The sequence below is a fragment of the Hypomesus transpacificus genome, chromosome 13, assembly GCF_021917145.1.
Source record: "Hypomesus transpacificus isolate Combined female chromosome 13, fHypTra1, whole genome shotgun sequence".
NCBI lineage: Eukaryota > Metazoa > Chordata > Actinopteri > Osmeriformes > Osmeridae > Hypomesus > Hypomesus transpacificus.
The window spans coordinates 12,790,645-12,804,559 of record NC_061072.1 but is presented as its reverse complement, the minus strand read 5'-3'; the positions used below and the strand labels follow the sequence as shown (position 1 = coordinate 12,804,559).

At 50.9% G+C, this 13,915-nt stretch overlaps 1 protein-coding gene across 4 annotated transcripts; it reads right to left on the bottom strand.

The window, feature by feature from the left end:
- Window positions 1-282: 282 nt before the first annotated feature.
- Window positions 283-13,637, bottom strand: mrtfba (myocardin related transcription factor Ba). Of its 4 annotated transcripts, none has more exons than XM_047032669.1 (17): window positions 13,465-13,637; window positions 8,557-8,764; window positions 6,846-6,911; window positions 6,668-6,723; window positions 6,479-6,554; window positions 6,188-6,349; window positions 5,895-6,073; window positions 5,638-5,778; window positions 5,280-5,527; window positions 4,363-4,510; window positions 3,747-4,223; window positions 3,154-3,645; window positions 2,836-2,952; window positions 2,517-2,675; window positions 2,274-2,411; window positions 2,016-2,076; window positions 283-1,790 (listed from the first exon to the last, which is right to left on the bottom strand). In XM_047032669.1, exons 2-17 carry the CDS (start codon window positions 8,699-8,701, stop codon window positions 1,210-1,212), a joined length of 3,246 nt encoding a protein of 1,081 aa, XP_046888625.1. In that variant the 5' UTR covers window positions 8,702-8,764; window positions 13,465-13,637; the 3' UTR covers window positions 283-1,209. The 4 variants fall into 4 exon arrangements, with proteins under 4 accessions (XP_046888625.1, XP_046888626.1, XP_046888627.1 ...); XM_047032670.1 differs by having other exon boundaries at window positions 5,895-6,067; XM_047032671.1 differs by having other exon boundaries at window positions 5,895-6,058.
- Between the last annotated feature and the right edge of the window lie 278 nt (window positions 13,638-13,915).

The window sequence follows — 13,915 nt, the reverse complement described above, 5'->3', positions numbered from 1 at the left end:
GAGATCAAGACAAACAGACAGGACAGAGCTGTGAGATCAAGACAAACAGACAGGACAGAGCTGTGAGATCAAGACACACAGACAGGACAGAGCTGTGAGATCAAGACACACAGACAGGACAGAGCTCTGAGATCAAGACAAACAGACAGGACAGAGCTGTGAGATCAAGACAAACAGACAGGACAGAGCTCTGAGATCAAGACACACAGACAGGACAGAGCTGTGAGATCAAGACAAACAGACAGGACAGAGCTGTGAGATCAAGACACACAGACAGGACAGAGCTGTGAGATCAAGACAAACAGACAGGACAGAGCTCTGAGATCAAGACACACAGACCCCCCCCTCCTCTCTCAAAAGGCTGTGCCCCATGAGAACAGGTTATCAACTACGTAGCATTATTACAAATAAGTTTGGTACTGTGTGTGTTCCCTCGCCACTGATAGCTCAGTATCAGTTGTAGTAGATGCAGCTGCCAACATTCTGGTTTACATTCAGACACATTGACTAGTACTGCAGGCTCTCCCTAGTGGAGACCACCTGCTGTCACACCCGTTCTCCTAAACGAAACGAATCTTATAAATCGAATCTCTGTTTCATCGTTGAACCTTCGATTCAAACTTTGATTCACTTTGACTCGAATGTGTTTCACATTTCCTTGTCAGAGGCAATGGAGCCTAGCTAGAGACCCCACCTCTTAAGTGCATAGTTCTCACGGAGTAAGTGGAGTCCAGCCACTCCTTGTCCAGGGCTTGAACAGTCTTGGTTCTTGGTCGTCGATTCTGGTAAGACCATCGGACTGTCAAGAGTCCTCTTCACAAAACATAAACAGTCCTATCTGATAGGAATATGTATCAGAGTGGTTGATAAGCTGAGCAAAGAGACCAGTGTAAACAAGGCATGTGTTGTGTCAGATTTGACTGCACACAAAAAACATGTTTTGTTGAGAGTGGCACAGCAGGGATGTCTTAGACCAGATCAGCTACAGTACAGGTCTACTGTAGATCCAAGCTCTAGCTCCAGACTCTTTACACCCACAAAGACGCCGTGTACAGCTATCCTTGTGGGGACTCAGAATTCAGTCCCATCCCTGTTTCCCCTAACCGTAACAGGTTTAAGATATGCACCACCTTGTCACTGTCCTTATCCCTTGATTCCTCTTTTCCTTCAAAGACCCACTCCCTCCACCCCCCCCTCCCCCCTCCCCCCTCAGTCCCAGTGCAGCTGCAGGTCGTGGGTGTCCAGCAGGTCAGAGGGTATGCTCAGAGGTGTGACCCCCCCTGCTGGCCCCGTGGGCATGGTAAGGTCCAGCCACTCCATGTTATCCAGTGCTGGGTCCGACAGGCCCATGTTGAGGGAGGAGGGAGGTGAGGAGGAGTCACAGAAGGACAACTCGGAGGTGTCCATGGGAGAGTAGGGCTGCTCCAGGAGATGGGTCTGCAGCTCCGCCATCAGACCCAGGGTCCGAGGATCAGAGGTTGGGGACGGGTCTACTCCTACCCCCAGGCTTTGCTCTAGGAAGGCCTCTAGCTGGTTGTCGGATGCCAGGGAGGTCAGGCTGAGGCTGGGGTCGGGGCTGGGACTGAGGACGAGGCCAGGGATGCTGAGGCTGAAGCTAGGGTCAGAGCTGGGGCTGAGGGTGGGAGGGGGGGCAGACTGGACCTGGGGTGGGTGTCTGGAGAGGGCAGTGTTTACAGGGAGGGTAGTGACATTAGCAGACGTGGTGGTGTGGAGGGGGATGTTCTTGGCGAGAGACAGAGGAAGGTCATGCTGGATGAAGGGGGTCATTTCTAGAGGAAAAACAAATCATCATCACAACATTATAAACCTTATGATCCTAGCATGAGCCATGGGACTTTTCACAGGCATCCAAACACCTTAGCAGAAACCACAGCTTCATTGTCATGCATTAAAGCCTCAAGCCAGAAGAGGTCTGAGACTGCCTGAAGGTCGTACTACAGGAGCACTAGAGGCTGTTGTTCAGACGGTAACCATGTTCCTTCTGAGATCCTCACCTCCACTCTGTATCAGGATGTCAAACAGGTCGTCCATCTGCTGACTGGTTGCCGTGGTAACCTGAGGAGAGAGCTAAAAGGGTAAGTTGAGGTGACGACCATTTAATCACACAGCAGTTACCATGTAACTACAAGGTTTTAACTTTTAAGTAATGCTATGTAGTTATGAAGTAAAAAAACTTTAATATATTTGTCTTTGTTCTATATAGAGACTAGGCCGGAGGTGGGTTGGTTTGTGTCTCGGTCACGTGTGTGTACCTGTGGGAGATTGTTGGTGTGCAGGTTACGACTCTGCTTAACTGCATCTTCATAGCGGGGGGGCTCTCTGGTCTTGGGGGGTTGACCAACCAGGTTGGAGGGGTGGAGAAGGAAGGTGGGCTGGGAAGCAGAGGGCGACTGGAGGTGGAGGAGGACAAGGACTTTAGGCACAGCAGCCAAGTAAGCTGTTTTAATGTGTCGAACATCTAGGGTGATGTATTGTTCAAATGAGCAATTTTTCACCTTGTTTGTGGGGCCATTGGAGAGAGTGTGGTTAGGTGAGGCCCGAGGCGAGATCCTGTTGTTTTCTGGGGAGCTGCTTAGGAAAACCTGAGGATGAATCTCAGGCCTAGTCTGGTTCTCCACCATCCCAGCGCCAGTACTGTTGCACACTGTCAGATTCTGTAGGAATGAGGAAGAACAATGAGGGACATATAGGGAAGGAAAACAAAGCGATTTACTGTTTAAAAAGTTTTATTTTTTATTTTATTTTTACGGTGGCTACAGTCTAAAATTAAAATCTAAATCATCTACTAAGCAGGTTTTTCCTGTGGTCTCTGACCTGCAGTAAGTGGTTGTGATTGGCTAGCTGCTGAGAGGGGGCGGTCTCTATGTTGGCAGAGTGCATCTGGGGGATGGAGGCCTGCACCAGGCCTGGGGCTTGATTTGACATGGTAGCCTAAAGACAGGATGAGACATGAGGAACAGGTGGAGAGAGAAGACAAGGAAAGAAACTCAACATCCATGACGTCAACCTTTGATGAAGTAACATTTTCCAGTACCATTGTTTGACTTATTGATTAACTGGCTAATGGATGAATTGGTTGGTTTAATCTCATAAATATATATATATATATTTATATATTAATTGAGTATGTACCTGTAGACTGAGAGCAGTGTTGGGCAGCTGGATGGCCGTGGCATTGCTGGGCAGAGAGACTGGCAGCAGGATCTGGGTGCCGGGCTGCAGGGTCTGGGGCTGGCCCAACACATGGGACACTGCCCCCTGGTGGCTAAAGAAGAACTGGGGCAGGCTAGGAGGACTGGGCTGGGGGTGGTGGTTAGGTTGGGTCTGAGCTTGGGAGTGAGGTTGCTGGGTATATGTTTGGTTCTGGAGCTGCAGATGAGGGACTGAGACAGCCTCCTCCAGCTTCACGACCGTGGAGAGAGCCGGAGGTTGAGGCTGGGCTCCCAGGATGGAGGTGGCTGTGATGGAGCAGTTCGGGGCCACCCTGCCCTCCATCTTGACTGAGTTGGAGTTGAGGGTGTTGGGGATGACGGAAGAGGAGATGGAGGTGTCCATGGAGGGGGTGGGGGCTACTGGCCCTCTCTTCTCAACCTCCAGCTGCATCTTGAGCTCCTCCACTAGCCTCTGAAAAAATAAAATCGCCATTCATATTCATGTCCTTTTCATGGTTTAGCATCCATCCATCCTCCCATCCACCCACCCATCCACGAACTCTCCCCACCCACCTGTTCCTGCTCCAGTTTCCTCATCAGCTCCTCTATCTGGCGCTCCTTCTCATGGAGGCGCCTGTCTTTCTCCTCTCGTACCATCCCCGGTACGATCCCCAGGCCCAGGGGCGAGGAGCCTGGGCGACCAGGGCTCACCGTCTGGGGGTCCCAGGGCAGCTCAGACATCCCTGGGTCCCCTCGGAGGCTGGAGGGGTCGAAGGGGACCGGAGAGACTGGAGGGGTGGGGCTCATGGTCTCTGGTGCCCCCTGATGGTTGGGCAAGAGCAGGGCAGGGGCGGAGGTGACCTCCATAGGGAGGGAGGACAGGGTGGAGGGCCCAGGACTGGGGCCGGGCACAGAGCCCGAGGCTGGAGCAGGGGCTGAGGATGGGAGGCTGGGGCTGTCCTGGAAGGGCCTCAGCCTCTCAATGAGGTCCGTCTTGGTTCCTGACACGGGGAGACCTCGCAGTTTCAGCTCCATCTTTAACTCTGCCACCTTGAATGGGACAGATCACAAGGGGTTAATTCTGGCTCATAGTAAACCAACCATAACCCTGAACCAACCAATGCTTGACTTAAGGACGTGTGTGTTGTAACTGAGCAGTTATCATGCTTATGGATGCCTGTCCTCTTACCTTCATGTCCTCTAGGTTAGCAGGCAGGATGCCAGGCCTGCGGTTGGACAGGCTGTTGTTGGGCCGTGCGGGCGCAGGGGCGGGCAGGGATACCATAATAGAGGTTGGCAGATTGTTGGCACCATTGGTCTGACCCTCCACCACTGGCCTGGGGAAAGACAGAAGTAATGCAGGTTTTTACAGGCAGGATTGGGGTTGGGTGGGGGATGGGGAGAGGACAAGGAGATGACAGTGAGAAAAGAAGAAAAGGGGGAGAGAGAGACCCTGAGCCAGAGGAAGTGAGAGAGAGAATGAGATGGAGAGGTGGATCTATAACCAAAACCATGCCAGGAAGTAGTTTCCTGCGCCTCACTACCCAGTCAGTAAATGGAACACTCCAGTCGACCTGTTCTAATGGACCTGCTGCTGTTTAGAGGTCTGTCATGGAAGCATCTGGAACAACATCCTGATGCTTATTAATATCATTACACAGGGTTTGTTATTGGAAACTCGCTAATGGCCCCGTGCATGACTGGAAACAACAATATTTTGACTGCTTTCTATGTACGCTGGAGAATGTTCCGTTTAAGGTCTGAAGGTCAGGTAGACAAACACACAGGCCTGGAGTCAGAAAGGCAAGTACTATAGTCTGGTTGTATACTAACAGTAATAACATACTTCAGAGGGGCAGGTAGTATAGTCTGGTAGTATACTAACAGTAATAACATACTTCAGAGGGGCAGGTAGTATAGTCTGGTAGTATACTAACAGTAATAACATACTTCAGAGGGGCAGGTAGTATAGTCTGGTAGTATACTAACAGTAATAATATACTTCAGAGGGGCAGGTAGTATAGTCTGGTAGTATACGAACAGTAATAACATACTTCAGAGGGGCAGGTAGTATAGTCTGGTAGTATACAAACAGTAATAACATACTTCAGAGGGGCAGGTAGTATAGTCTGGTAGTTGTAGTGCTGCTGTTGCTGGCTGATGATCTGCAGCTGCAGGAAGAGCTGTTGCTGCTCCAGGATCCTGGCGTAGGATGAGTCCATGGGGGCTTCGCTGGCCTCGGCCTTCTGGTCCGGGGGAACGTACTGGTGGTACTTGAGCTTCTTCACTTTGGGTTTGGCCTCCTTCCCCTTCTTACTGCGACTCTTCTCTGAAGGCTGCTTGGGCTGGCTCTGCTGTGGGGAGGAGGGAGGGGGTGGACAGGACAGAAATGGGGATAAGATGGGGAGGCCAGATTCACACACATGCTTTCCTTTAAACTTAAGATGTCTCTTAATCTGCTTACTTTCACCAGGGTTGGCCCCGGCTTGGAGGGAGCGACTGTGGTGATAGGCTGAGCTGGGGCAGCAGGACGAGACACTGGCTGCTCATTGGCGGAGAGACCTTTGAGGAAGTCTGCTGTGACTTGGGTGACCACAGGCAAGGACTGAAAAATGAGGAAAAGGAGACGGTAAAATTCTAAATTCATACAGTGACATCGACAGAACATGTTCATGTTTGAATTGCCCCCCAGCTTCCTGAATGGAGGTGTGGTGTGCCTACCTGTGGTAGGACGGCGCTGGGTAAGGGGGAAGGAGAGGGGGTCTCAGGGGCCCTGGCCTCCCCAGGGGAGGGGGCTGAGGTCTGGGACTCATGGCTGGCTGGCTGCTCTGGGGAGAGAGCGTCTCCACTGTCCTCGTCAAAGCCGGGGTAGTCGACCTGGCCCTCTGAGGGACCAACACCAGGGGGCAGCACAGAGGCAAAGCATATTAACCACACATCAACCAGGACTGGTCAAAGACACTTCCATTCTTCTGTCTGTCCCGCCCCCTTTGTCTCCCCCCCCCCTCCCTCACCTATGATGGCATCCTTGACGCTGGAGTCCACAGGCAGGATGTTCTTCACCACCAGCTCCATGGGTCCGGGTCTCTGGGAGATCTTCTCGTTCAGATCGTCAGCCAGGCGGGCTCTCTTCAGCCTCATCTGGGTCGCCTGCAGAGAGGGCTCTGCTCCCGTCTCTGACACACACACACACACACACACGGTTAGTCCCCATACCAAGATGTCACAAGCTGTCATACCTACTGGATCACCTGGATCACATGCCCCTGGTGAGGAGCAGGATAGTGGCTCCTTGGTCAAGTTACCTTGGAGGATGTGCATCCTGACCAGCTCAGACCTCTCAGGACGACTGCGGATCTTGTGCTTCAGGAAGTTCTCCGTCTGGGGAGGAGGGAGGCATAAAGCACGCTCAGAGATGTCAACTGGCCGACTCAAGATTTGAAAGATAAAAGGTTTGGTGCGCGTGTGTGTGCGTGTGTCTGTGCGCTCCTCACCCTGGCTCTCTCCAGGCTGCGGATCTGTTCATGGAACGCCGCCGGACTCTTAAGAGCTGCATGGAGGAATGTTGGAAGATCAGACACGAGCAGTACCAACATCTGAAGCAGCGAGCTGCCGTGCGTGTGTGTGTGAGGGTGTGTGAGGGTGTGTGAGGGTGGCAGTGCCCGTACTCACGTGGCATGATGCCCTGGTCGACCAGCTGCTCACGGGTACGCCTCTGCTGCAGCCTCAACTGCAGAACTGAGAGAGAGACAGAGAGACAGAGAGAGACAGAGAGAGACAGAGAGAGAGAGCACACATAAGTGGAGGATGGCAGGAGGAAAGCCCAAAGGAAGAGGCGAAAGTTAGTTTGCAAGTCAGAAACTAAAATGGGGAAACTGTTGGATATCTACATCAAAAAGGCACACATAGACCCCCGCCCCCCAAACACACACATTCTTCAGCCTGACCTCTCTGACCACCTCCCGCCTCACATCCTGTCCTGCTGGTGAGACAGATACGGCAGCACAGCTCTGTCCCCCATCACACAGAGCTGCCCCCACAAACAGACAACACTCCACATGGCTACACACAGTTACCACACAGACCCCCGTCTCCTGCCCTGCATCTGTGGAGAGGCACACCGCCGAAAAGAGACAGGGGAAAGAGAGAGCATCACCAGGTCGGTATCTGCACATCGATGGGCTGTCCACCTCCAGACAAGCCATGGTCCCAGCCACGAGGGTCTCTCCGAGGTCTACAGCCAGTCAGGTCAGCTTCCAGCTCTGCCTAACTCAAGTCCCAGATATCCCAGTCCACACAGTAGAGCACTCTGAGAGCAGGACTGGACACTCCAGTACTCTGCTTCTACCCCTCTCTGTCTCTGTATTTCTGAAGAAATACAACTGGTCCCTCCTTCTTTCTGTCTCCCTCCCCTACCTTTCGGTCTCCCTCTACCAGCTCGAGGCAGGACTGGAGCAGCTCAAGTTAACCATCCCAGCACCAGCACCTCCCACTGGACTCCCACACCTTAGTAAACAAGCAGGAATTTGCCTTCGATTCAAGGACTTTCAAAAATAAAGCCTAGTGAAACCCAGTACAATCACTCAAGACACTTTTTGCGTTCCATTCCTTAGATTGAATGAATAACTCGGACCCTCATCCATTTACAAAGTACTTTTTTACTGTGACAAACTTTCAAGGACTCTAAATGCGTGCGGGACCCCCACCCATACCATGTCTCTGAGAACAACAGTCTCTCTCTCACACACACACACACACACACACAGGGGTCTGTTGGGTGTGAATGAGTTACACTTCCAGCCAGTGGCTGACCCCTCTGAGAGAGACACTGGTGAATGTGAGCTGCACACCGGTTCACACATGCCGCTCTACGCACGCATGACGTAGCACACCGGACAGAATGCACAAACACACCGGCAGACTTGGACACGCACAGTGACTCACACAGACTCACTAGGTCACACGTCTGTCAACCTGTGAGCTTGACCTGTGAACTCCCAGCAGCTGAAGGTGAGACATTCTAGCCCTGTCCCAGGACTCCAAGCTGTTTGGCAGGTTGGCCACTCCTGTGTGTAGACAGACTAGGGCCTGGCTGCTTCCTTACCCAATAACCCCCCTGTACTCTGTCCCACTATCACAGGGAAAACTGGGGGACCTGTTGCAGGGTGTGTGGTCTGTGACCAGGGTTTCCTGACCTGGCTATGTGATGACCAGAGTGATACATCACAGGACATGTGTGTGTATGTGTGTGTGTGGCAGGAAAATTCTTTCAGGCTTCCAGATCAAAAGGCATCTATCAGTTCTGTCCAGTGCACTCGACGTGTGTGTCTACATCTGCGTGTGTTTGGGTTTTGTGTATCTAGGTGTGTGTGTGGAAACTCACCGTTCTTGCGTTCGTTGAGGGGCGGTAACTTCTGGGTGGGCTGCAGGGTCAGCTCCTCCAGCTCGTGGGTAACAGCTTCACTCTGGGGGCTCGGGACCAGCAACCCACAATCCCCCTGGGCTCCCAGCCACCCCTGGGGCTCCATCGCGCCACTGTCGCCCTGGCAAACGGCAGGAGCAGGGTCCCACCGCGGTTGTCACGGTGATCTCTACATGTGAAGAGAGAGAGAGAAGGACGAGAATGGGTACAGTTCCTCTAAAGGTAGAACATTCTGGAAAACTCTTCTTATGAACACCGTCGAATGCTGTGAAATCGATCTGTGAAGTCAATTAACTATTACTAATCAACTGCTCAAATCAGCTGAAAGACGAACATTAAAGTCCCAGGACATGAACTAAAGAAGCGTAGGCTTTCAGACTGAATACATGTGACTAAGAATCATACAGATATGGAGGTTGGCCTGAGGTCTGCAGACAGGGAGAAGTGGTTTCTCTAAGGACATATGACTGGGCTGTACTTTTCCCTGGCTCTGCCTCCATGTTGTTCACCACCAGGCTGGACTGATGAGGATGCAAAATGAAAACTGCTGACCTGAACAAGCCACCATGGAAACCCAATTGGTCACATGATGACTGTATGTGTATGAGCTCAGAGTCCTCCTCGCCTCGTAATCTGGACGTGATGATGTCATTATTGTGGTCAACGACCGCGGGAGCAGTAACTTTAAGACCGAGAGCCGAACACACAGAGTAGTACCAACACATGGCGACCAGAGGTTACGGTGAGCAGCTAGCCAGATGACGGACGCTTCCAAATCCAACCCAGCCCTGCTCCGCACGCTGCTCCTTAGATCCAACCACATGCACATTCCCTGGGACTGGCATAGGTAGTATGGTCCTGACTGGCCTGTAGCTATTGGCGGTTGGTGTGTGCGTGTCGTACGACTGCACTGCAAAGAGGCATACGGCTTTCTGTGTCCATGGTGAATCATGTTAACCTTCAGTCTAGCCAATCTCCCTGCAGCATAGTCCAGTGTACAGGAACACTAACAGACACAAGCTCTCCCTCCACGGACGCCAGGGGGTCCAGCCATCTCCCTCGCTCCCACTGAAGCCTAGCGAGCTGTGCCCTCAAGCTGCTGGTCTCTCCCCCAGGTCCTACATGTTCCTCTGGCTGAACCCTTCTCCACCGTCAACAAGCTCCAACAGACTCAACACAGCTCGGCTTCAAACAAGCCCGACTAGACGAGCCCCCGAGGAGGCCACAGGTGTAGATGTCTCATCCCTCTCCAGATATCTCCATCTCCCATCGTGTACCCCGGGCCAGAGCAAACCCCCCGATCTAAGCCTCGACACAGTCAGGTTTCAGCCAGTCAGGAGCAGCAGTCAACAGAGAAGGGGACAGGTCAACACTCTATCCCCTGTGCCGTGGCCCTACGCTGTGAACCGATACCCAGGACTGCTTGGTCAGATCCATATCTCTGTGTGATTATAGGCTTGATGACAGGCTAGCGCAGGCCTGTCATGTAGCGTCGATGTGGTTGCCACCTATGCACTGCTGTTGACTTAAACGCTTCTCAGGTGAGGCCCCGGCTCGGAGCGCATCGGGGAGGAGGAAATTTGAAATGGCGGTGCGGAGTGTCAGATTCTGCCCGCCCGGCCTCCACTCTGTTTCTCTTAGTCAGACGCCCCAGAGTATGAGCCGACACTGGGGAGATGAGAGGAACTGAGAGGGAGAGGAGGGAAGGGAGAGAGAGATAGACAGGTGAAGAGACACAGAGTGACAGAAAGAGAGAAAGAGTGACATACAGAAACGTGGACGAGGTCTGCGGGGATTTTCTACCCACAGTGCATTGAGCCTCCACCGCTACTGCAGCTACTTACTCACACACACATATACAGACACACACACCTCTTATTGGTAGAGAATCTGTTAAAGTCTAAGATCTATTTTCCATCCATAATTCCATGAAAAGCTGTCACCTCCACTGGAAAAGAAGATGCGTGTGAGGCAGGCTGGGAGACAGATGTCCAGCTGGCTCAGCAGTCTAGGCCATGAAGAGAGACCTGTTCAGGTTAACCACCCCGACACACCGATATAGCAAAACAGGAACCGATCAAGAACGATAGCGCACTTCACAAACTCAATCCAAACCAGTTAGCGGGCAGGATAGCAGAGTCTCTTGAAGACCAGGCCTTGGAGAGGGACAGCAAGGCTGAGAGGATGCTTACAGGTGGTGCTCGCTGCACTGGAATACACACAGCCGTAGGAAGTAGGGGTCTGCGGCCCCGTGGTGTCTGCGGTTACCACAGCAACCACTGGCTGCCGCCGGTCTCCGTGGCGATGTTCCGGACGTGTTTATGAGGAGAGACAAAAGCGGGAAGGAGCCCTTGTAGCTTGATGAGGATGTGCCTGGCCGAGGGGCAGCAGGGGGTATAAATAACCACAGGTTGTATTAAGCAGCAGCACTGGTTTGCATATTAGTGTGTTCGTGATGGGAAGAAGGGATGTCAGGGATGCATCAGGGCCACCTTCTGTCAGTGATGTTTGTGAGACACACGGAATTATGAAAGAGAAAACCGATGGGCGAGAGCAAGAGAAAGAAAGAGGGGGAAAAAGTGTGAGAGAGAGGTCATCGAGTTTGTTTAGAGTCGCCTCACCAGGCGTGCTGACTGCTAGTACCTGCTGCTTGGGAACTGAGAAAACAACATCCATAACTGACTGGGCTGTATAATAGGCTAATATCAGACCTGTCTGCCTGCTGCCTGTCTGATTATTTCCTGTCTCTTTGTATCTGCCTGCCTGCCTGCCTGCCTCTCTCTCCCACACTCCCTGTTTGCATGTCACCCAGCCCAGCCACCCTCCCTCCACACATGCTCGTCTGCCTCTCTAACCCCTCCTCCCTGCCGGCCTGTCTGCTTCTCTACCTCCATCCCACCCTCCCTAGCTTGTCTGTCTGCCTCTCTAACCCCCACCCCCCCATCCTGCCAGCCTGTCTGCCTCTCTAACCCCCACCCTCCTCCCTGTCTGCCCTGCAGGGCTAAGTAGTGTGTTTAAATGTCAGGCCACTTTCATTTATGTAATGTATTCTGTGTAGATCATTGAAGAGAGGAGAGAAGGGTGAGGCACTACAGTAGAATGTTGTGATTTGGCTGCAGGCAGTACTGCTGTAGCCCCACGGTCCATAGTTCATAATTTGAATCACATACCTGGGCTTAAGGTAGGGATGGGCAGGTGAGGGTGTATGTGCAACCAGACTGATGTCATTACATTCCATCCAGATTCAGAGACATGTATTGAGAAAATGACAGTTGATTTGTTTAAGCAACTGTAGCTAGGGGCATTCTGCTCATAGTGAAATGACATGGAGTAGGCTGCTCAGTCAACTACAATCATTAAGGGCATACTATACAGTCATGCGTTTGGAGACCAGTCACCTCAAAGAAGTATGTAGACAGGCCTGTAGATTCAGATCTAAAAAATAAACAAACATGCTGACCAGTCACAGCAGGATCCACACTGGTGTTTATGTGTCTAAAGGGTAGAGCAGGGCAGCAGTTATGAGCATGTGATTCTGAACCCAGCGGAACAGAGCTCCGACCAGTAGCCTACTAATACAAGCTGGTACAACAGGATTCACCAAGTAAACACACACTCATTAACACACACACTATCTCTCTCTCTCTCTGTTCTGGCAGGGTGGTCTGGTCTTTCTCAAAACACACACTCCATCACCTAGTTACATAAAATACTGGGGAAGGATATGTGTGTGCGCATATCAAACAATGTCTACTAGCCAAGAAGTGAGACTTAAAATAACACGCTTCAGAACAATATCAGTTTTCAGAGACTGTTTGAGTCATCATTGAATGTTACTGAAATAGACCAAGACTGGAAAATGACAACCAAGACTGGAAAATGACAACCAAAAATGCCAGCCGCAATTATTCTGGTTTGTTACACAATCCCATCTGCTCTTCAGATTGCTGTCAGACTGAAGAATCATCATCATAATAATTGTCACATCATCCTAAAGACACATCCGGGGCTATTTTCCTTGTCTGTTCACTTCAAATTCTGCTAACATGCAAGCTATTGTTTGGTAAATTTAGACTATAGAATCCGCTGGCTGCTGACTAGACTGTGACTCAGACCGCACCAAGCTCTTAGAGAATTACATCTTCCTTCATCACAAGTTTAGACTTTATGGGTGCATTTGATGTGACACGTGCGACTGCTTCTTTCAGCACCCCCCGCCCCCTTCAGGTTTAGACACCAGTAAGCTCCATATCAAACGTACGCGATCCAGGCTATGCTTCTTGTCCTACAACCAATTAAATGGATTGAGGACAACATTGCATGACATGGATGGCTGGCAAAACGCCAATCCTCTCTAAACAAGAGTGCAGTTACCTAGTGGTGGTCACCTTATGACTCAGGTCAACAAGATCCCTGAATCCATGAATGCTAACGTTAGCATTGCACCCAACTCAGATTACAGGATTAGACCAATAATGTACTAGGTCTCTGTAGACAACAGCTGGTGCGACATTGCTGTTACAGTCTCAGAAACGATCAAAATACATCTAATTCCCCGGTTATGATTAATTATCCCTCTGGCAGCGAGCTGCTGCTTTGCTACAAACTCCTGCCTCTCGTCTTGACTGTCAGGACTCGGAGACACACCTCATGAGAAATATGGGATGTGGGCCAGCTATGCCAGTTTACAATTCCGAAGCACCATAAAATGAAATCTTAAAAATTATCTGGGCACCTTTTCATTTGCTAACTGAAGCACATGATAGCATCAACAACCTCCCACACATTTAAGACAGCTAGCGCGTTACTGAGTATCTGCAAACTGGCATGCTAAAAACAAGACAGCAAGGTCCAATGAACGGATCTTACCGAATTAAACAGCCTAAGCGTCCCAGGTCGTTTGTCCTTCGGTTTACCACTACATTACAACTAATGTCGACAGAACATGCCCTCTGTGGTTTTCTAGAGATCGAAGTTTTTATTTTCGGAGTAAAATGGCTCCTGCTGTCTACTCGGATACATTGAATGACGTAATCATGTATCACAAGCTGAAGCGTATGCAATTAAAGTCACGTAACCGCAGAGGGCGCTAGCGATTTCTAAGATTTTTGGAAAGAGATATTAAAAAGATCTGGAACAACCAAAGACATTACAACTCGACCAAACGATGGCATATGTTGGCCAATGTTGGGGCACTGGCAGAATCAAGTAGAAAAAAATACTGCTAGCATGCCTGCTGTGTAACATGTGCTATTTAAAGATGCAAAAATTGGAAAACCACGGAAAATGTAGGCCTACATCGTATCTATCAACTTATCTA